The sequence below is a fragment of the Aulonocara stuartgranti genome (assembly GCF_965226115.1).
Source record: "Aulonocara stuartgranti genome assembly, chromosome: 7".
Taxonomy (NCBI): Eukaryota; Metazoa; Chordata; class Actinopteri; order Cichliformes; family Cichlidae; genus Aulonocara; species Aulonocara stuartgranti.
In genome coordinates, this window is record NC_138945.1 from 33,672,041 (window position 1) to 33,696,238 (window position 24,198).

The 24,198-nt window shown below is 41.2% G+C and overlaps 1 protein-coding gene across 1 annotated transcript; it reads right to left on the reverse strand.

Annotated features, from left to right (window-relative positions):
* Positions 1–23,993, reverse strand: tsc1b (TSC complex subunit 1b). Its single transcript, XM_082542625.1, has 22 exons — positions 23,888–23,993; positions 18,071–18,286; positions 17,211–17,314; positions 16,808–16,960; positions 16,151–16,295; positions 15,828–15,982; positions 15,660–15,733; positions 15,404–15,582; positions 15,040–15,158; positions 13,809–13,971; positions 13,589–13,710; positions 13,113–13,206; positions 12,563–12,676; positions 10,286–10,925; positions 7,834–7,877; positions 6,698–6,864; positions 5,737–5,919; positions 5,527–5,637; positions 3,857–3,979; positions 3,337–3,524; positions 2,884–3,057; positions 1–2,293 (listed from the first exon to the last, which is right to left on the reverse strand). The coding sequence occupies exons 2-22, from the start codon at positions 18,177–18,179 to the stop codon at positions 1,627–1,629; spliced, it is 3,828 nt and encodes a 1,275-aa protein (XP_082398751.1). The 5' UTR covers positions 18,180–18,286; positions 23,888–23,993; the 3' UTR covers positions 1–1,626.
* Positions 23,994–24,198: the final 205 nt, after the last annotated feature.

A 24,198-nucleotide genomic window follows, 5' to 3' on the forward strand; every position in this document is an offset into this window, starting at 1 on the left:
TGTAGTGCAAAACATTGAAGACGATCTTTATTGTTCACAGTTAAACACAAGCCACTGCTTTACGAACTTCCTTTTTTGCCATTTTGTCCCAGATTCTCCAGCTCCGGTGAGAGTCCTGATTTCTTCCTTCAGTTTGTGCTGATTGTACCTTCTGTCTTGGTTTCTTCTGTCTTGGTTTGCTGTAGATACTATGGTTGGCATTTAAAGTGGATTGTTGAACATGCTTTAGATAGCGAGGCAGAAGGAAAAAACAGCAGGAGTTCCCGGTGGACAACAGGATTTTGATGGACTTCCACAGCCAGAGTTTACTTCTAATACTTCCAAAAGGGGAACAGGTTACTCCATGTTTATCAGACCTGCAGAAAGGAAAACCCATCGGACAGAATATGTCTGTTTTCAAGCGTAGTGAACAAGTTGAGAAACAACACTTATGTTTAGAGATGACTGAGGTCAGCCAGAATGCAAATATATTGCTTGGCACTTTCAAAATAATCGTATTGAACTGAATGTTGTGATAAAACCTGGGTCGTGCAACCCTGTCAGGTCTGATTCAATTTTAGTTCATGTACCCCAAAATTTAAAAAAAAAAAAAAAAAAAAAAAAAAAAAGGGGGGGGGGGGGGGCAGGGGGTGTAGAAAATGTAGCATTTATAAAAATTCATAAAAATGTTACCAGTTTCCAAATCTCATTCACTCACTTTCCTTTTTTGTGGAAATAATCATTTTTGTGTGTCCGCAGCACCTACACTTAAACATTTGGATGCAAAACCAATTTTCCTTTTAACAAAAACGTAAAGGTTTGTCGGAAATGTTCTGCTTAAACACAGGAACAATAAAGTGTGGGTTCAAAATGTCACTAGAACAAACCAAAAACTCAAGCGAACTTATATTCGAACTTTGATTAGAAGTGATAACTGATGAAAAATAAACAGTGTTTTCTTTTTTTTAGAATTGCTACCATTTAAATAGGAAAAAAAGAAAATGTTTCAAACAAAAACAAGAAGAAAAAAAAAAGTGAGTAAGCTGTCAGTTTACCCAAAATTCAGGTTTTCTGACTTGTGCCTTCAGTTACAGTCAAAGAGACAGTTTCTGCCTTCTCAGCTTATGCAATAGTGATGAGTGGAATTTTGCTCACAGCTTTTAGACATGATCTCTAAATATTTCAACAACAAACCGTCTGTTACTGTGGATAGCCACACCACCACAATAGAAAGTAGCTCCAATTTAGGTGAACTGACTTTCTAAAAAGTAAATAGTCAAGGTGTCCTGTGTAGGGAGCTTCATGATTCTTTATCACTGTTATCAGCTTCCTGTCAGTGAAGCTTTCAGCACCTTTGTTTTGTCAAGCGTAGCGTGCTCACTGGTAACATGCTGACATTGCTTGTATCACATTATCAAAATTCTTCAGGGAAATAAAGCATTATGAAAAAAACACAAACAAAAAAACCCCCCAAAATCAATCATAAGTAGAAGAACTTGGGGTGAAAATCCTGTTGTCCACCCAGAGTGACACTTAGGGAATGGGACAAATAACACTGAATTGCTGACATGTTCCTCTTGTCGATTTTGTAGCTCTTCTCCGTCATTAAATTTCAGTCTCCCTTCATACCGGCTCAGTCCTATGTCCCTAACTGTGCTCATGATGGGTCTCGTTATAGTCCATGATCTTAAGCTGCTGCTGCCGGGGGCGACTTGACCCTACCTGTACCCTCCCACCACCAGGCCCCGCCCCTGTCTTTCTGCAGAGACTTTCCTGCCTGGAAGCCCTCTGCTGCTTCGGCTCACAGGCGGGCTCCTTGGTGGGCACAGTGAGAGGAGTAACAGGGGGAGGGGGAGGGATGGGCGAAGGTGCGGGGCTGACTGGGGCAATATAACTTGGGCTTATCGACTCCACGCACAGCTCAGTCTTCAGGCCGTGGGCGAGGCCAGCGAGGCGAGGAGGTGGCTGGTCCTCATCACACTGGCTCTCACTCTTGTTGCGGAACAGCTCACGTGCCCTCATGCCCAGGAAGCTCTTGGCACTGGGGTAGGAGCCCACGGTGAGTGGTGTGTCTGAGGCGGCCAGGGGAGTGAGCAGGCTGGCGTGGGGGCAGGACAGGGAGAGCTCCACCAGCAGGGGTGGGGCAAGTTCCTGACTGCCGTTGATGGAGTTTGCTGTTGACTTGGAAGAGTTGCTCGCCTTTGGTTGCCCTGGCGATAAAGTGCTGCCATTGCCATGAGGGGAGTCATGTGGTGGTCTGCTGTCTGTGTCCTCGTTGTTGTGAATGTTACTTGGTCCATCTGGCACGATGCCACTGTGGTGGGGAGAAAAAACATTATTTCAGAGTGGACCAAATAGCTGAAGTTCTTTTTTTTTTTTTTTAAATGAAAAGAAACAGTGAAACATACATTTTCCATTTTTTCCCTCCTCCAGGTTATTTATGAATAAATTAGACAACTGACATTTTTTTCCCCTTACAACTAAAGATTTGCAATGTTAAAAAGCCTATGAACCATCTATGATCCGCACAATAATAGAAGTTATCTATGAAATACTATGCTATCCATCCATTTGTGTCTGAACCAAAGTGTCAGACTCTAGTTTTCAGCTCTGCCGTTTTAGCACTAAAAAGAATATTATATAATTTGTAATGTACTAATAATACGATTTCACCAAACTGAGTGTTGGTGGATTTGCACACACTCTTACAGGTGCTTTATTATATGCCTTTAAAAAAAAAAAAAGCGCTGTCACACACTCACACGCTGATGGATGCATTAGAGGCAACTCAGGGCTCAGTGTATTACTCAAGGATACTTTGACATGCAGGTTGGAGGAAGCAAGGACTGAAACACTGACTTTACTTTTGCATGGCAAAAAGTAACATCACAACTCCACTCTGACCTGGAGTCACAAGGCATGTGTGGGTCATCTCTGCCCTCTGGTGGTGAGCAGGAGGTGGTGCTGGCTGGAGCCTCCATCTCTACTCTGCTGTAGAGCTGCAGGAGTTCAGTCTGCAGCAGCTGAGTGATTCTCCTCTGAGCCTGATACCTGCTGTCTGAGGCCTGCAGCTCAGCCCTTCAAAGAAAAGAGAGAAGACACTGGTTCAATGTAGGAAAAGACAAACATGGAGAGAGAACATGAGACCAAATTGTGGGGGGAGCCAAATGTTTTGTTTGTAGGAAAAATGATCTTGCCTACTTGCACAACTAGTTTATGATCCGTACTAAAGTAGCGATCCATCTTCTCACACAAAGATTACGACAAACGCTAATTTTCAAATTACACAATGCTGCTTTAAGTTATACAGAAAAGAGTTACATTAAATTCTCTTTTTGTTTGAATCCTGGTGCTCACTTTGCTTGACATTTTACGTCCTCGAGGAACTTCTTTTGCTCTGCGATAAGGTGTTCCTTCTTGGAGAGAAGCGTCTCCAGCTCGGCGACTCTCTGCTGCGCTGCCTCGAGTTTCTGACCCTGAACCAGCAGACTCTGCCGTAGAGTCTCCACCTCCTTTCCGTAAGACACCTGCAGCATCTGGGCCTCCTGGGTGGTGGGTCACAACACAAGAAAAATGCATGAAAATGGGAACAAAATACAGATTAAGATTTTCTGCGAGCCTTACTACAAAGCTGTCATATTCTACAAGGTAAGTTATCTGCAAATTAGCAGTAAGTGGTACATAAGCACAGTCATGTCTTTGTTTCAAAGCATTATGATTAGCTGACTGCCTGTGACTTCATTCACCAGAGTTCATATTGCCATGAAGTTGAAAATGCTTCACTGGGAGAGTTTTGTTTCACACCCAACAAACCCAATTAGTGTCCATTTTCACTTCAGTACGTCATCTCTGCTGTTCCCTGCAAACACACACGTACCTTTGTGTTATTGGCGTCTGCGTGCTGTAATTCCTGCATGGACAGCTTATGTGCCTCCCCGAGGAGCAGCAGCTGCTTGTTCAGGAAGCTCATTTGCTGCTGGGTGCTCTCGCTGTTGCTCAGCTGAAGGACAAATGAGACAAACAATGATGATGGAGGGCAAATTAGCAATTATGCTACAAATACCCTGTTCGAAAGAATTTGAGAAAAGCAGTCCTTAATGATCTGACTCTGATAAACGTCCAATGAGTTGCGGCAAAAAGTCATGTGATATTTCAGTACACAGAGAAATCCAAAAGATTTCAACTTTGTTTAAATGTGTCACACTTTACAGCCATTCTGTGAAATCGTCCTAAGAAATTACTTCCCAGGTCGTGATATTAAACCATATGGCCATGGTCTTGAAGAATATCTTGACTGCCTAATAAGTGAGAAATTTAAGGAATAATTCAGAATATGGTGAGGCATCTTTTGCCTCTGCCAACTTGTACTTAACCTGAATATCGTGAACAAGGACCTTATATATGACCCTATGGATGCTGTCTGATCTGAAATGAATAGACGCCTCCCTGCTCATCAGGATTTCGGTTCAGTCTGGGTCAGAGGAGGGAAACAGACTTCAGACCAATCCCAGGAGCCAGAAAAAACACTCAGACCCCCTGTGTCGCTGACCCAAAAATAAAGAGGGTGAGACAATATCTCCAAGGCAACGAGCCCTGGGACAATCTGCATGTTTTTTTGGAGCTCCCCAAGTCTGACCCAGCTGTCTGCAAGCCTGCTCATGGTACTGCACAGTTTTTCCATTTACAGGAGAAGCAAGCACATAGAAAAATAGAGTAAAAACACAACCTGACTGTGTTAGGAAGTTAGTGATGTCTCACCAGTGGTCATATAGGTCTGTTGGCAAAGACACGTTAATGTCCCTGAAGTTGAGAACTTGCTCTGACAGAGAATGATTAGATATGATATAAGGATATCAGAGCTTGACTTAAAAAAAAAAAACCAGGTCAGGCACACATACCACTGGATTGGAACTTCCTATAGCAAAAGGTATAGGAAGTCTTAATATGAAAGGCAATCAAAGACTGTGGGGGGTGCACCTGCAGCAGCTTTAAGTGCAGCTGCTACTTTTAGATTCCTCACCACAGGCTTGAAGCTGGCTTAGAAAGTTAACCACTTCTCTCTCTAACTGACTCAACTTTCATTTCAACCCGTGGTGACTTCTACCGCTCAGATACCAGACAGCAATTTTTGAGTCAAGGAATCAGTTTTCAATCTGGTAAGGAGCACAATGTCTTCGACCTTCTCATGTTGGTGCACTGAGAATTTGTCTCCCAAGGTTAACCTGTGAGTCCTGCTGCCTAAAGACAAGCATCCAGTTTTTAACTACCTGAACCTTTGTACAGATGCACAACCCTGAACTAAAACCAAATTTAAATTTTGCAAGTCTTACAGAAGGAGTTACAGTGTGCTGTAATCACACCACGTACAGCATAGAGACACCTTCCTTTTTTCTATAACAAGTGGCAAAGCCACCAATCATCCACCAGGTGGAGGTTATCGCACTAGTAATGTAGCTACAAAGGTAGAATGTCAAACTATCAAAACACCAACAAAAGCCGAAGTTCTGACTGTGGTTTGAAATGATCTCACACTCTGTACTTCTTTACCTTGATAGTCATCTGATTCAGGAGGTGACCAGTGTGACAAACTTTGTTGTTGGCCCTTTGAAGCTCAGCTTCCAGTTCATCCATCTTCTTCTGATACTCCTGCAGCTTGCTCTGAACATGCAGGACAGATTTAGATGAATACCAAACTCTAATGTATACCGTATAGAAATGTTAGCACATCATAATATAAGAGTGAACGTGCATGTGTACCTGGAGCTCCTGGTTCTTGGTGTAGTAGTCGTCTCGACCCTGCTGCAGCTGTCTGATCTGACTGTGCAGCCTGGTCACCACCGTCTCCCGGTCCTCCCACAGCTGCCTGTATCGCTGCTGCTCCACTTGCAAGCTCTCCCTTAGAGATAGGATGTCCACACTCTGCAGGTTCAGCTGGTCCTTCTACACACACACGCGCACACACACACGCGCACACACACGCGCACACACACACACGATAAGCACAGAATTTTCTAAACCAGAAACTCAGATTGAACTGTTTTTGAATGATTTACAAAAATACTGGCACACGTCTCAATACAACCTCCTAGTAGACACACCAATGGTAACATATGTCGCCTGGTTCTCAAGTTAATGCATTCAGAAGAAACTTTACTCTGACCCTAACATCAAGGTCACGGAGCTTCGAACTCCAAGATTGCTATTAGATGCACTTGTGGTATCAATTTGAAGTTCCTACATTGCCTCGTTTTCAAGTTACCAAATTCACAAACTCTGGTGTCCATGCTGCCCTGCTGCTTGCCTGGTGGAGTGGGCAGAGGGGTAAAAAGTTATTCTTTTGGTTGATTGCGACATGGATGTAATCAAACACATTTGATTACTGGAGGCAAAACAGCCTTTGTGACTTCTTTGTAACTGTTATTTGTTGGAAACTAATCTGTGTGCAAACAAAACTTCGGTTACAGTTTCATTGGTATGTATGCAGATGACCCTCAGCTGATTAGACAGCTGGTATTATGAAATGCCCGAATGCCTCAGTGATTACTGAATGTCTCTGAAGAATTTAGATGAGCTTTGTCCCTTTTTTTATCGTTCCAAATGAAAATAAGCTATTGAATCAGTGCACATCTAGTGTATAAGATAGCTACATCACCTTTTGTACATTTTCAACACTGTTTGAAAGTGTTCAATCTGTGATAATGAGCACTTGCAAACTTGCCATGGCGTTGTTCTGCTCCTCTAGTGCGGTGGCATTGATGATGCGTCGGAGGAGGCGTCGGTTGCGGACGGCGTGTTGCTCCCTCTTGTAGCGCTCGTACAACAGCTGGTTGTGCAGTAGGAGCAGCTGGCTGCGCAGCGTGTGAAGCTCATCCAGCGGAGCTGAGCCTGAGGAAGCCCAGGTAATAATAATGTAATTAACACACACACACACACACACACACGACTAATTAGTGGAGTTAATTATTATTAGAGTGTGAAACACAAGATGAGCACAGGTAATGGTTTAGGTATAAAATTATATTCTATAATCTATTGCTTTTCCTAACTTTGCTAATCACTCACACGCAGTGGTATAAAGAGCACTTAAAATAGCAAACACCTTTTACAAATGAGTTCAGGTGTGCAGTTTAGTAAGAAAATGTGAATTTTTTTTCTTATTTTCAAATCAAGATTGGCATTTGTTTACATCATGATAACAGAACAAACATTTGATCACTAAAGGCTGAAGTTCAACAATTAAACAAGCAAAAGTAACTAGTACTATGGTCTGGTTGGCAGTTTGACGAATAACCTGATGTCATTACCAGTTATTTACATCATAAATATTATATACATTATGAATATTTAAAATTATGTCAAATAATAATAAAAATCTAGGAAATGCCCAGTCTAACTTTGAATACACGGCTTTGCTTATCAAAAAATGATAGACTAATTTAGTGAGTATGTGCTGGAAAGTTTGATCCAGGATCTTTACAGTCATCCAAGGGCTCCATGCCCATCAGCCACAAGTGAAGAGAGAAGTTTTGTTTTAGATGTAATTTGAAAGACGTGACTCCTATCAGTCAGCCAAGGGAGATTATCAGATTCCAGAGTTGTAATTATAGGTTGGCAGAGTTTTATTTGTTTTTCCTTTTTATGAACTGCAGCTGGAGAAAATTTGATTTGTGCGCTTAAGCATAAACAAAGGCAGAGAAGACATCTTACATCTCATTTCAAAATACTGCAAATGTCTTAAGACCTCGCGGCCAAACTTAGTCATGCATATTATTTATATACTGCTCCATCTGCAGTGTTGATAATGGCTTCTTTCATCTGTGTACAATGGTGTTCTGAGTGTTGTGAAGGATTTACCTCCAAAGTGTGTCCAGTCAGCTGACTTACTTGGCAAAGGTAATCTGTTAAAGAAGATTTTTTTTTTTTTTTTTTGGGGGGGGGTGGGAACAAAAACAAAACAGGTCAGTAACATGAGCAGTTTTTGTCGTATTGTACTCTTAATCTGCCCTTTTTTTTCTAAAAAACAAAACAAAGCCATGTAGTCACCGGTAAAAGCAAATGTTAGCACAGGTTAATGGCCTTTGCACACCGGATGCAAATAAAGCGATCTGACCAATCAGACCACTGTATTGGACAGCAAGTGTGCTTTAGCTCAAAAAGTGCACTTGTGCTAAATATACAATAATACAGAAATGACTCATTTTTTGTGATGAAAGTCAGTGTCAGAGGAAGCATCTGGATGCACCTCCTATCTTTCTAGCAGAACATTCAGTATTTTTGCAAACCAGATCACGCCAGACTCTAAGAGCCTACTCTGTGGGCTCAGTCTTGGGACTTATTTTCTGCTGAAGTGACAAGACACAACAGCTGGCTTGGCTTTGTCCAACAGTATCAAAATCTACCTAGCAGAGTCTAGAATTCACTAAATGTCAAGATATATCAAGACTGTTTATAAGAGCTATAATTATGCTCCTACAATTTTCCCATACGTTGTCCATATTTCCTCCCCTTACAGGTGACCACATCGCAGTAAAAATGGCATGCTTGTAACTTGTCTTATTTCTCTCTCTGCCTTGATTTTGACATGTGTGTGTGCCAACTTCATTCTCTCCACCTGCCTGTATTAACACAGATAAAATCTAAATATGGCAGTAGCAAGCAACTAAAATTGAATGCAGTCTAAATGATCTGTGCTTAGTCCTGGCTTTGCTGACACCGCTTGTGCTGTTGTATTATTGGCACTGTGGACAAGCCAGCTGTGTGTGTGTGTGAGTGTGTGAGAGAGAGAAAGAAAAGAAGGGGGAGGTGGATTTCAAACAATGTCATGCTTGTTCAAACCGGGTGTTTTCCTTTGGAACTGCGGTAATAGACTGGAAACAACCCAGAAACACTCTGAACATTGAAAAGCACATCAAAACAGACTCATGAGGTTCTTCAGTGTGATCAAGATGAGTGGCTGACTCACAACAAAGAAGTTAAAGAATGAATACCTAAACCACCGCAACATACATGTGTTACTTCAGTATTTTCATACTGAAAGTTGATATTTAATAACTTAAATTTTCTTTGAAACTGTATCCATCTAGCAGAGTTTGTATCACACTCACTAAAGCTAATCAGGAAAGGCACAGAGCTTTTCTGTGCAACTAAAACTACAACTGAAAATACAGTTTCGGTGCATCTAACCTCATGGCATGTGTTTCATGCCATTCAACAATGTTGAAAAAAAGGTTTCTGCATGCTTTTCAAAAGTTAATTTAAGATGTTTGACAGCAGAACACAGTAATAACTTGAGCAATGCACACTGATTATCTATTAAAACTAAATGTCTTCACACATTCTGATTTAGGAATCATCAACTTGAAAATGACACAAATGTTGTGGATTATGCAAAGGAGCCACAAACCCTCTTCTAAATACTTAATGTTGTGGGTGTTTCATTACGCCCAACATAACCAGCTTGCGGTCCACGTGGCACTGATGATGAGGTAACAGTGGAAATGAAAGACTCCACTGGCACCCTTTTTTTCTAAACAATTTGAACCTTATATTGGACTCAACTGGATAAAATTTATTTTTTAAGTTTAATTTTTTTCCAAAACATTTAGAAATCACCTAACAATTGGAACCTCGTGTCCTTGCTACTTGCATTTCCCATCTGTCACCTTCTAATTGTCATTTCACCTCTTCTAAACAGCCTGTAATAGAAAACAATGCCGACTACATGTAGTAATGCATGTCTGATATGGTCAAAGTATTAGGACATTTAAAATTTATGATCTCTCACAAGTACTTAAGACTTTTAAAATATTTTATGGCTTAAAAATCAATTTAAATACTGGAAAGAGCTGAGCGGATCCTGTAGGAGTTGGAGATAAGAAATACTCAAATACAGGGACTTGACTTTTTACTCAAGGGGCTAATCTGATAGATTACTGGCTGCTGCGTTTGTAATAGCATTGTGAGGAAACTAAATGCAGTTGCTGCCATTACACATGACATTTTTAGAAGAAATATTTTTGGCAAATCAAACCATTTCTGGTCTGACTATAGCACATCAGAGGCTGGGTCATGACCAATTCTAGTCTTTTCATGCACAACAGAACATTTTAAACTATTAAAATACACTGTTGCTAATGTTTCCAAATAAGCTACAATCTATAGAATCTGTAGTGTTCGCAGAAGCTGTAGCAGCTGAGTCTACACAGGATGTGTGCAGGCACAGGATGGAGTGCAGGTCACCTGTGTTTTAGACCACAATCACTGTAGATATGAGTGTTAAAATGATGTAGACTTAAAAGTCTCTCACCTCTTGAGAACTTTGTCGTGGGCGTCACTTCCCTGCTGAACAAGGCGATCCAGCACCTCCAGTGGTGAAGCAGACACTACCCCTTCCTCCTCTCCATCCTCCAACCCCTCTTCCCGCTGCAAAAGTCTCTCCATGGTGACCTTGTGCGCCACCTCTGACGTCTTCTGGTGCACAAAGAGTGAAGCTGCCCTCGGCAAGGCCAGATCAAAAAATGACTCATAGGGAACCGGGGCTGGCGTCTTGCTGCACGGACTCGGGGAGAACATCCCAAACTTAGTCACTTCATCATCCGGGACAGAGGGGCTTTGGTGCAGGTGGTGCTCAATAGGAGTAAAACATGTGTGAAAGGAGCATGACTGCTCCAGGCCAACAGCTGAATTCCTTCCTTCTCCTGCTCCCGCTCCTCTTTCACTGCCAACAGTGCTGCTACACACGGTGTTCTCCGCTTTATCTGGTGTTGATACAGCATGATGGGTGTCCCGGACGGTGCCTCCAGGCTGGGTGCTGGAGCGGGTCTTGTCTCGTGTCTGACAGCCAGTCAGCGTTTCAGTGGTGTGATAGAAAGGGGAGTCAAAGCCCCTGACACCTGACAGCTCCAGCTTTTCTTCAGTGAGCTTCCATAGCTCCTCTGTGATGGCAGCTGCAGTAGATGGAGACAATGACATTCAGAATATACATGCAGGTTTAAATATTTCTGCAATCACAAAACTAGCGCCCAATTTTTTTTTGTATTTTTTTTTTTATTATTTAAGAAGGAATGGATGTTTACATCTAAGCACCTAGCTTTAGAAACAGAGCTTGTGCCATTTGGCAGATGCTTCTGTTAAAAGTGGTGTTCGCAGCACTGCAGGTGCATTTATTTTTATTATAAGTGGCTCAAGTGGGATTTAAACCAGTAACTATGCAGAGAAAGCTCAACATACAGGGAAATAAACAGATGTGTTGGCATCCTGGATGTTTAGTTCATGAGCTGAGAATTGTCCAACTTAACTGGGGGAATCTGTTTATCAGAATGTTGATTTAATTAAAAACAGACCATCCTACTGACTCATTGTTCTTATATATGTGTTATCCAATTTTATTAAGGTGTCTGTTCTGAAAAATCAAATTACTTTGCTTTAAAGAATGCAACTAGTTTAAGGGAAAATCTATTGGGCTAGGAAGTACAGTTTCCTTAACTTTCCTTTCATTTCTTTTTGAGAGGCAGCGTAGGCCATCTCTAGTCGTATGACAACTGGGATAGGCTCTTGTCAAACATGGTTGTGGTAGTGTGATAGCCTGGGGCTGCTTTGCTGCTTCAGGACTTAGACACTGTAATTAATGGAACCATGAATTCTGCTCTCTACCAGAATATCCTGAACGAGAACGTTGGACATCAGTTCGCACCCTGAAGCTCAAGCTGGGGTGTGAAGCTGGATGATGATCCAAAACACACCAGAAAGCCTACCTCTGAATGGCTTTTACAAAAAAAGGCAGCAAAACAAGGGTTTTGGAGAGGCCTAGTCAAAATCTGGACTTGAATCTGATTAAGGTCATGCCAAAGCATCTCAAACAGGCCTTAAGAGAAAGGTGGGCCTCTCCAGTGATGTGAAACTTACTACAAATGCTCGACTGCAATTCTTACTGCCAGGGTGGCAAAACCACTTATTACGTTAAACAATTTAAAAACTGAATTTTACATTTACTTTTTTTTTCCTTTTTGTCTAATATAAAAATGTAATGAGTTGAAACACTTAAGGGTGACAAATATGAAGAAAAAAAAAACCAAACAAACCAAGAACTCTGCAGGTGTAATATTAAAGAGAAAAGGAGCAGACTGCTACATTAAGAGCCTCTCAGGATTATCAATATGGCTTTGATGGCTCCAGTGATTGCCAGTAGCAACCACTAAACAGAAAAGCCATATGACATTGAGAATTTTCAAATGTAGGTCTTGTGCCAGAATCACCAGTTCATACAGCTCTTTTGATGAATATGTGCCTGTGAATGCTGCTCAGATCCAATGTTTGAATAAAAAATGGCTAGCATGAATTTATTCAACATCTTGCTAGCATTTTGTGTGCATTTATAATTCAATAAGAGGAATGAGAGCAGCAGGTAGTCTGCCTTTAACACCATGTGAATAACTTGGGGAAACTATAGACTTCTTTTTTGTTAACCTCAAAATAAATATTTTTTTTAATAGTACAGCAACATTTTCTTGGGTTGACTTTAGTCCTTGTGGCTTGAATTTGCTGACAATGTACATAAATGTGTTTCTGCAAGAAAGAAACTCACCCTCTTCCTTCTCTTTTTCTTTCTCTGTTCTCAGCTGCAGCTCCAACTCCTGTTTCTTCATGAAAACTGAAAGCTCTGTCAGAGTCATGGAGATGTTCTCTGCAGCCCCTGCATCTGATGACGAAAAACATGCCACATGTTTGCATATGGTATCAAAAAATGAAAGGAAAAAAAAAGAAGAAATACTTTTACCCTAAACTTGAGAAATTAACTATTAAACCTCTATAAATAGTAAAGCAGAAATCAAACACATTTTAGGTCATTTCAAGTAGAAGTGTGCACTTCACTCAGATTACAAATGTTTATGCTGTTGTAAAATATCCAGCATTTTAAAATTAGGCAGAACGGAGTCTTGCCCAGGAGGGGTGGACCATCAGATCAAATTACAGTTGTGAGTTAACTGCTTCATCTGGAGCTCCATCTGAAATGTATTTCAGTCAGACTGGTTTTCTAGGATCATTCTGGATCTAATCCAAAAAGTGATGGCCTGTGAAGACTACTGTAAAATGAATGATAATAAACCGTATCAATGACAGACATCACGTCTAACCTTTGCTTGTGGCCACTTCTGAACTCTTCTCAGGCTCTTTTACTGGGTCTTGTCTCACCAGTGTGGGCTTTGTGCCTTCCCCATGTCTCCGATCCTGAAAAGTCACACACAGTTAACAGTCTCATTAGAGACAGTTTCAGGACACATCGATGGTTTGTTCCAGCTCTTCTTTCCCAGTGTAATTCTAAAATACATTTTAAATAAAGTTATAATTTTTCCCTCATTAAACATAATTACTCAAATCATATTGCCTCCTGCTGTTTTCATGTAAGGCACATTGAATTGTTCAACATATTAGTCATATTTTTTTCAGATTCTTAAGTGATTAAAAAAAATGAAAACATCATAGTGTAATGAATAATCACAATCTGCCCACTGCCAATGACCTTTTGTAATTCTATCATGCAAAGTGTTTGGCAGGATTTCTAAAATCTGCATCTTATGGACATTTTCAGGATAGCATTGAGAGAGCATACTTTTCTTGGTGGACTGGACTGTACTGTGTTGGCTGGTAAGGAGATTACAGGAAAGTCATCTGATAAGGTGGGAGGCGGAGAAGACGTGGCTGGGGTGCTGGAGGCAGGCGTTCCTTTTCCTCCTGCTCGGATCAAAAACAATCAGCAGTCACCAGAAAAGACACGACAGGACGTCACGTCAGAAAACGGTACGGTACGTACAGCATGATGTAGCCTGTACCTGATGTGCAGTGGAAGCGGGTGGGAAGATGTGAGGCACTGTGGGAGAGCTCCAAGTTGGGCGACATGCCCCTTGAGGAAGGGGGTGTAGTCATGCCACACAATGAGGAGGGGCTCCACAGAGGGTCTTTCCCACCACAGGAGGAATTTAATTCACAGGAGTTCTGCAAAGAAGAGAGTCATTATTACTGTAATATAATAAAATTTGGGAAACAAACTGGTCTATAGATGATATACTGTTGTAGCTTAGTAAACAAAATTATTAGATCATTCTCTGTCATATATGGTGATTTGGTGCCCTCTTGTTATAAACTATAAAGTGGGGACTAAAACTTCCTGATGCATTTCGTCGCCCACACAGAGAGGGACACAGACCACCTGTGTATCACAATCAGCTTTATGAAAGATTGGCAGTGCTACATTAACTGGGGGCAATTTAAAATTGCACTTCTGGAGGAAGCTTGACTATCCTCATTTTGCAGGACCAGTCGCATGCCCATTTGCCTGGATACCTGAGTTGAGCTTCTCAAAAATTACAGGATATTTATTATTCTAGAATTTAAAATACATCTCAATTGGCTGGGGTTTCTTATTCTGTTAATGCATTGTAAGAATTAATTTACTGTCAGATGGTAGCTTGAATGAACTAGAAAACATTGAATAGTGGCTGAATAGTGGAACAGGTGGATGTGGGTGAAGCAAGCCAAGTAAAAAATGGCGGCTCTCACGTGTTTTCCAGATTATCCATCCGTCACAGTCGTGGGAGAGAAAAATTCTCAGACAGACCCCAGGGGGCAGAAAAACACCCAGACCCCTCCTTCATGCAGCTGGTCCGATAATAAAAAGGGAGACAGCATCTCCAAGGCAGCAAACCCTTTCCAGCCCTTACGGAGTGGTGGCAGGATAAGCATAGGGGCATGAACCTGACTCTGCCCGCCAGCTGATTTTAGGGACTCAAAAACACTTTTTCTTTGCGTTTTTCAAAAACATGGAGGACAGCTATTGTTCTTTTTGAACTCATTCATAGGGCTTTCTGGACAAACAATTGCCTAACTCTGTCTGACAGGTGCTATATGGGGTGTAAACATGACCCTGTGTACAACAGCCAGCATCAAGCAGAAGCTTAACAACAACGTGCTCTGGCACTACCCTCTGATCATCAGTTACTGACAAACCCTGTGTCCTAAAGCAACAATTATGACAGATTTTGATCGAATTATGGATGATCTTACCTGCCGTCTGGAGGTCTGTGGGCTGCGGTACGAGGATTGTGTCCCTGAGAAGGGGGGCAAGGACAGGGGTGGGGGTAGAGGCTGTCGTGGAGTTGAAAATGGGGTTGAAGAAGTGCTTCCTGTTGTCAAGAAGACAAATGGTATGAACAAGCCACTAATGGATCCAGCCAGCAACTTTCAGTCTGTTCTTAGGGCACCACTGTTCCAGTGCTCTTTAAAAGCTGCTCCAAGTAATGCTTCAAAGTAATACTTCAAATGATAAAATGTTCTAACCTGAGCTATGGTTCTTGATGCAGATGCAAAAATGCAACATGTCTATTATTATTCTTACTCGTATCAGTATTGTTTCATATGCAAAACTGACCATAGCTACTGTGGAGGTCTGGGTAGGGGCTGGAAGTGCAGTCCTGTGGTCGCAGGTGGATTTGGGGGTAAAAGTTCTCAGGCATGGTGGCATAGCCCTCCTCGCAGGAAGCCTCCTTGGGGTCTAGAGACACTTTGGCACATTCAATGACGATATCATGGATTTCATACTTTTTCCACCTACAGAAAAGCAGAGCAATGTTAGTCAAAGTCCTGCTGGAAATACAGAAAAATAAAATAAATAAAATTTGTCTTACCTGGTGGGGTCAAGCTCATGATCCTTGGTTCCCGTCACCAATTCTGGATGAATGCGAACGTGTTCAAGCATCGGCTGAAGGTTGGACACAAATTTAACATCCATCATCACTTTGCTTCCAACTCTAATGAAGAGCAACAGATCACTGCATCTGAAGTAATGCGCTTACCTTAACTACTTCCTCAAAGGTTTCCATGTTCTCCTTCATGCTGTAATGGGAGCGCAGGTAGGACACAAAATTGCAAGGGTACATGCCATAGAGACGGTGGAAGAGGGAATAGACGCTGGCGTGTAGGTGGATTAGGTAAACCTCTGAAACATGGCCTTAAAGTGGGGAAAAAAGGGTTAGAGAGACAAAAACCTAAGCTTGCTCAGCGCCTATAAAAACACCCCTTTACCTCCCACACAACTGGATCAAGACCCTTAAAAATGAACTAGAAAACATTCAAAAAGCCGACAACATATTTTTGAGACATGACAGGAAGTTCCTACCTGGATTTTTCAGGTTCCACGATGCCAAACGGCCAAAGATGTCAAAATACTCCCACAGGTGTTGTTTCCCAGCTTGAGGGATCATGGGCAGCAGAGTGATCAGCACCAGCACTCCAGTGATAAGCACAACTACATCTGTATCTGTCTGCCATGATATCAAGGTGAAAGTATTTAGGTTTAGGGCACACAAAAGACATTACATAGGACAATCAAAAATCTTAGGCTTAGCGTATTAGCATACAATTTGCTGACAAGCTCTAGTAGAGCTAAGGCAGATTTTGTGAGGTTTGGGGATGGGTATGTTGTAGCTATTAAAAATAATACAAGCCAAAGTACAATACAATAAATATAATACAATTCTTAGCCTATACTCTGTAAGTAATGTTGTGTTTAATGATGTTGTGTCTAATGGTTTTTAATGTAGACATTTAAATACTTGCTAGTAACAGCTCAAAGATGTGTGTATATGAACAAAACCCAGGTAAGTAACTGCTTTGAAAGCAGAAAACTAAACAATCTACTGCTTTGTGTGCTCACTAGAATTAAATCCATTCTAAAAGCTGCTTGGATGAAAAACTTCTGATCCGCATCCATCCACACACGACTCGGTGCCTTTACAAGATTTCTTTGTTCATCGAGTCGTATCTGGGTCGTTACCTTTAGGCATTTGAGCAGTGAGAGTAGCAGAGGGTATCGAGCAATCTTGTGGATCCAGGACGGCTGCTTGCGGACTACATGGCCGAGCAGAGTGAGGGTGGGCAGCCGGCAGGCCTGTTTGGTCATACAGTCATTCATCTTATCTAGAAGGTGCTGTGACAGAAGGACATTAGGGTCAGGGTAGCAAACACAATCAGTACTCAGCACAGGCAGTTAGTCTCCTTTTTAAAGCATGTTGAAACTAATCTGTGACAATATAAGCTGCAACTTTATACAGGACCATAATGACCAATCAATACATAGAGTTTAATGTTTCTAGAAGCAGTGCTTTTTGTTTTGTTGGTTTTCTTTTTTTTTTCCACCCACGTCACAGGTAAGCTACAACAAACAAACTCCACCTCACCTTATCATGTGGCTCTCTGACAGATGACAGGATATGCACAGCCTGGGCGGAGTTGGTTTCTAAATAGTAGTCCACCAGCGTGTTTAGCAGCATGGACCCACGTTCTTCAAGGAAAACAGGGAGGAGATTTTGAATAAATATGCAGTGAGGTAAGTTAAACCAGGTGATAAAGCAAGCATTATTAAAAGAATGAGATGCAATCGGCACAGAATGGCCAAGGTTATCAAAGTTCAGTGGTTTCCCCACACACAGATTTTACTTTTATGGGCTATTGATACCCAAGTACATTTTGTGATGTATTATTTTATCTGTCTGAAAAGATGATGCAATTGCTCAAGTAGCAGTATCACTGCTTACCAGCTAGCTTCCTTTCTCCTACTTCCTTACAGCCAGGTTGACTAGGCTATCTTTTTCATGGTCATATAGCCTTCAGCTGCCTCACAAACTCAACCTCCACGTTCCTGGACTACAGCTAGCAATGGAAGTCCATATTCTAGTCTAATGGCCAATTTCTGCTTAAGCTGGTAATCTATGTTGCAAATTACACATTGAGTCGACATAGCCTGCTACGACTACAACTGGTGTTGAAGGTTACATCGCAGGGTTAAGAGGGGTTTCCGGTTATGACCTAAGTTAACCAAGGCTGCAGAGCAGAACAAGGACTACCATTGCTAGGTGCAACTTAAGAGAGTGGATCAGAGTTTGTGAACAGAATGAGAAACTCACTGAAGAAGCACAAGTATGCATATAATTTTTAATTATTTATTCTGTTAAGTTGTAGTGACATCACACACACACAAGGAGAAAGAAAGCTGTGCCCAGAATAAACTGTGCTGACACATAACAAGCCAAGTGCCTACCAGTGCTGAGCTGCTCATTGATAAGGCCTCTGATCTCTTCTAGCTGGTGGAGGTCAGAGGTCTCCAAGAGTGGGAGGAGGTCCCCCACATTTGGCTGCTCCCTGGCCATGGTGGTGGCAGTGCTGGACGTGGAGGCAGCGTCTCTGTCACGGCGTCCGTCCCCACTTGCCTGGAGGACTCCTGGGACCCACCCACCAATACAGTCTCCAGGCACCTCTACAATGCACCAAGATCAAATCAAAAACATTTCCAAGAATGTGTTTAAGCTCTGATCCAGGATTACTGCTTGCGTGACAATATCAACGGTGTAATGGGAAGCAGGGTTTGCAGTAAAGAGAATTCTCTTAAATGGGGAGAGAGAAAAAAAGTTAACCCTAAATGAGTGGACTTCTCTTTTGTGATACCCACAAGAGCTCTGATTTGACTAACATAATGGCCTTGTCATCGTATCCTATCAGGTGAGGGAGGTGTGAATGACAGACAACGCAGCCATATTTCCATGTAATTTCAAGTTATAAGCAATGAATACAACGTCTCTGCTGTAAAGACACGCAGTGGTCCTTAAGTCTCTCAATCATCCCGCAGATGAGGCCAAATAAGGCCTTTAAGAGGGCCACATAAAGCAAAATCAATTATTTTTCTGTTATTTCTGATCGTTTGCGAAACATAATTGTGTTCGTGTTGAGTTTATGAAGCCAAATTAACATGTTATCAAAAAGTGCAACACCAGAAGGCATAGAGGAATCCTCTATTAGAGCTAGTCAGTCTAAAATTCCTCTAAGCAGGAAAAACCCTGACTTCACGATGCCTGCTTAGTACCCAATAAACTGGTGAGGATGGTGGAACATTCACCAGCCTTTCCTTCTGAAGTTCTAACTGGATGCTATTGTGTCAATGTTTTCACACAATGGCAGCCAGTTAGAAAGAAGATGGCTTAAAGGGAGGGTGTCCCTAAAGGAAAAGAATATAAAACCGTGGTTACAGTTGACGCGGTGCTCAGAGCTTATGCAAACTGTGACGTCAACATAGACCAGTAACCATTTATACTCAAGCCTGAGGCACACTGGACTCCTTACAGTCTTCTCCTAAACAACTAAAGAATCACCACGTCAGTGCTCACAAAAGAAAAAAGAAGAAACAGAGAAATTGTTGAGGTTTTCTACAGAATGCCCATGTGTTCTAACCTGGAAGCTCAGGCCATGCCAGAGTTCACCCCCAGGTTTAACACCACTTTTGAGGAGCCACCATTTTTAAGGGTCAAAGGCAAGAATATACTGCCAGTTCATGAGGATGAAGTAGTGGTAGCACCAAAGCCAGTATAAGATAAATAAGGACCACTCTGGGCTATGCATCATGGGTCCAAGAATAAAAGTATGGAGTCAGTATAAGAGATCCCTATTATATAAAATATCTGAAGAGATTAATAAGGTTGAATTAACAGTGTGATAACATTTTGAAAACTTGCATTTACTATAGTTTCAGAGCAATAATTTGGTAATAGTTTGAAAACGGCAAAAAGTGACACAAACAAACCAAACAGTTGATGATAAGATGTGGCTCAAAGAAATGACAGAGTTCATGTTATTTTTCAATTATATTAAACAAACCGACTGTTTTCCTCTGCAGACATTTTAACTTTGTCACCGCAGAGAATGCAGAGTTTTTACCATTAATCAAACGTCCAAGGAAGTCGTGACAATTTGACAATGGAGCCAATTCATAATGTTACTTAAACCCACGCTTTTTCCTACAGTGACAAGGCAAAAATCTGGAACAAGCCTAGACATTTTGCTTTTTGAAGTAAGAAAATTAAATCTTTTCCTCAGGGAAGCACAAGCTCAGCAGGCTATAACCGTTTTTCCATCAAAGTCCTGAACCACACGCAGCTTTATTGACACAAACACACATAAACCACCTCACTTGTCAAACATACTGCGGGACAAATAAAAAAAAATTTAAAAAAAAAAAAAAGGTCAGAGAACGGACTTGGAGCGGATTAAGCAGTGTCGATGGATCCAACTATGTGACCTGCTGCTAATCTGACCTCAAGAAGACAAGAGAATCCTTTCAAATCCTGCCTGTTTACTATCTGAGCTTTAAGTGAGAAGTTGTTTAATTTATATTGAGTATACACAAGTATGTGCTTTGAAAAAACAAAACAAAAAAAACTTAAATACAACGGGACCTAATGTGTTTACCATTTCAGGGGATAAGTCTGTTTATGTTGTCTGTTTAGGCTAGACGCTGAGTCAGCTGTTCGAAGTAAAGGAGGCCAAGGAATCCTCGCAAATCTCCATCTGAGAAACGGGCATTAATAATACTGATAGACAGGCCATTAGCATCAGGGTGTCTGCACCCAGCAGCTTCTTCCCCAAAAGGAATAATGAATCAGCACCAGAGATCTCATTTAAGCTCTTAAACCACAACCCCTAACAAGTTAGAAAATGATGAGACTCTTGTTTGTTTTTGGTAGCTCACAGGGTGTAAACTATCAGTGCAAAAATATTGAAGCTTTCAACATGGAGTCACATGCTATGAAACCCAAGATAACAGGAGCTTATCCGGAGAAAATAAATGAATCGATATCCAGTGTATTTCCACTGAAGTCATGTGTCACTTCCCCTCTGGATGGAAACGTGACAATATTAGTCGCTCCAGGATGCTCCCATTCAAAACAAATTTAAAAAAAAAAACCCGAAAATGCACGATTAACATTTGCACATGTTCCCGTTTGTTCACTCACAGGACAAGTCACAGCCCAGTTTTCTTCTTTTTTTTCTAAATCAATTAACTGCTGAGTCACGGGGGTTGAGAATTGGGGTGTGGAAATGAAGTCTTGCAGGGACAGGTCAGTGGTGTAAACAAGAGTTAGCCTCAGTGTGATCTCAGGCAGCTTGGGAATGCTCAGGAGCACACAAAGAAGCTTTATGCAGCCCGAGCGCTTCCATGTACACACTGAAAATTACATTTGGCCGAGCGCGAGCTGTTAGCAGTAGCCTTCTATTCTCCTGCGTGAATATTTAAAAGAAGAAGGACATTTGCCTTCTTTATGATGTGGCTATATGGTCCGTTTGAATAAGTTTTTAATCAGACACAGTTTGCAGAAGTTTACTGGACTGAGCAAAGATACAACTAACTTTCTATTCCTGAGCTATATAATGGGTGGAAAATAATGAAAAATGCCCCATCAAGTCTTCCCAGAGCTAAAATTGCTTCTTTTGTTTAACAAACAAACCATCCCACACCATATTAAATCTTACATCAACTTTTAAATCGGTGTACATCTATTCTTATCATTTTCTTACCATCTGGTTTTTTTTTTTTTTAAATATAAATCATCCAAAAAAAAACAAAAACAGCAAAAATGTCTGTCACAATTTACAAGAGTCTGATGTTAAATGAGAAAACAGTATTATGTTTAATACAATGATTAATTACTATAAATGTAATAAATTGTGTTGGACTAATTGATTAAATAATGGTAGATAAAATAGAAAAGCAGCAGGTCACCACATGCAAATATGAAACTGAATGAACTGAAAAGACTCCACATTTAAAGTATTTATATGAAACACGTGTGTGTGTGTGTGTGTGTGTGTGTGTGTGTGTGTGTGTGTGTATGTATGTATGTATATATATATATATATATATATATATATATATATATATATATATATATATATATTGCACACCTACATAAACTGTCTTTAGGTAATGTTGTAAGAATGAGATCTGGATGTTGTACAACGTTATGCTTCCTTCAGAAGCTAAGGCTACACTTACTAATATACTGTGTTGGGGTAGGTGAGGGGTGCTGTCTGGGTAGTGTACATATGAGGCCGAACACATGACACCCACTTGCTCACTGCAAATTTACCAGACAATTATCAGCACCACTGGATGTCACACAGACTTTGTAACACTGTCAAATGTCCGCTTAGCTAAGCTGGACATTTCGGGGCAGAGTCTTGAGGAGTTTAGTGCTGCACAACTAATTAAAATTTAATTTCTTTCCTTCACAACAACATCCTGAAAGAAAGAAAACACCTCAAACACTTGAAAACAAACTCTAAACAGTTATGACTGGGTGGCTATCATTTCAAAATTCCCAGAACCAGAAATCCAAACAGGCAGTATGAGGCCATGTCGGTGGCTGGGAGCTTGTGGTAAACTGCATTAATCTGAAAACAGTCAGTATTCCCTGGAAATAGCTCGGACCTTTTCTCACCATGACAGAGGGAAGCCTTGGTGCCTAACTCTTAAGTGCTGGTGCACAGTATTCCCATTTTTTAAAATGAGTTATGTGCAAAAATAATAATAATAATAATAATAACAATAACAATAATAATGATGATAATTTGAATTAAATAAAAATTCTGCATAGATAACCAAACCAGGAAATTCTGCAAACCTGGCTTTAAGTATTACTGACATTAGTCACATCTATTTATTTTTTTCCATCCCATGCATGCTGCTGACCGGAAAAATGAAAAAGGTCAGCTGCATGCATGGGATGTGGTTCATTTTATATTGCCTGGGAAATAATGAGTATATCACACATTAATCTTATCTCCTGGGCACCAATCTGACCAGCTGTCTAAGGACATCTATCATCAGCTCAGCACAGTAGTTGCCATTTTCGTGTTGCTAATTCGTTGAGAGCTTATATTAAAAACAAATACCTACAGAGGACCGGTTCAACTTGGGACGCTGCCATTTCTGGAGAGACACGAAGCTTATGTCTTTACGCATTTATGTCAAGACTGTGAGCATGCACAGAAAGAATGCAGGTTAAATCACACATGGTCTAAAATATTTGTGAAAAGCTTTAAATACCCCTGTGAAACCCATTTATTCATGAACATGTTGTTAGGGTGGCTTACAAATGAAAATAAATGACTGAGATGAATAAACATGAATGGATTCTAAAGAAGTGTCACATATAAACATTTATCCCTTCAGGCAATGTGTTAGGTTAGTGTTTATATATAATGCAAAGGCCCAGCTACCAGTGCTGGAATTTTAACAGCTTAGCCAATGTGACAGGCAGAAATGAGAGCTCGAGGGGGTCAAAGTGTGAAACTAGTGACCCATTTCGTCTTTGGAGTGATTGAAAAAGCTGAGGCGTTGACAAGCCAGCAAAAAACAACAGGATATTAATGGCTGGTGTGACAATAGAAAAAAAAAACTGCTGAGGTGAATTTGAGTAAACTGCTGGCTGTAAATGAGACGCTGCAGAAAGGAGCAGCAGATCTGTCACAGGGATGAATAGCGAAGCGTGAAAAAGCAAATAAAAATACACAAAGGCCGTAAAGACTGGAAAAATACTGACATGGAAGAGGAGGGCCGTGCAGAGCCAGGACAGGCCGAGATGTGGAGCTGAAAAGCAGCAGAGCTCCCCGCTGTATGTGGACTGACCAGAGGCTGCTGCTTGTCGTAAACAACTCGCAGGGAACAATGGGCAGGGTTGGGTTGACTTTATCCGATTATAAAACTATGCAGACGTCTCCTCTCTGGCAAACTGAGCACTGCTTTCGTAATACATAAACAACAAAAGCCAGATAAAACCAGAACGAAACGCTTAAAGCCTTAACATCTACCCATCACAGGTCTCCCCAAAAACAAGTCAGTCCCACCGCTGAGAGCTAACGTTAGCTGGGAGCTGCGACCCACACTCGGCGGAGAATTCACTCTGTCAGCCGCATTCAACCAGCTGAGAAACAAGCGAAACTAATCTCTTTCACCAAAACGTAACTTGTGCGTTGAAATTCGTAGTGAGAAAAACAGACGAGATGTAAAAAAATCGGACCTGTTTACCTGTTAGAGTAGCTGCACTCCACAGGGCGCCGCCATCTTGAACAGCTCACAGCCCATCCCACCACAGTGTGCCTCCGCTGTCAGCCTGCATGCAAAAATAATCCCAGGCGTTGGAGCACTGCGCGTCATGACCGCAACTTTTACCACTCGAAATCAAATTACATCTAAAAAAAAAAAAGAAGCTCCAACTCTCTTGCTCGGCATACTTTACCGCTAGAATTAGCATTTACAGACGTTTCTCGGAATGAATAAATAGATAAATATATGATGTATGTAAACATATATATTTATCTATATTTTCAAAGCTAAAT

Excerpts from the sequence above, each read along its gene's own strand:
- tsc1b (XM_082542625.1), bottom strand. The coding sequence starts at position 18,179 with ATGGCCAGGGAGCAGCCAAATGTGGGGGACCTCCTCCCACTCTTGGAG. Across the intron at positions 13,711-13,808 it reads CCGCTTCCACTGCACATCAG|GAGGAAAAGGAACGCCTGCC; the intron begins GTACAGGCTACA and ends TGATCCGAGCAG. Across the intron at positions 2,294-2,883 it reads CACATGCCTTGTGACTCCAG|TGGCATCGTGCCAGATGGAC; the intron begins GTCAGAGTGGAG and ends TCCCCACCACAG.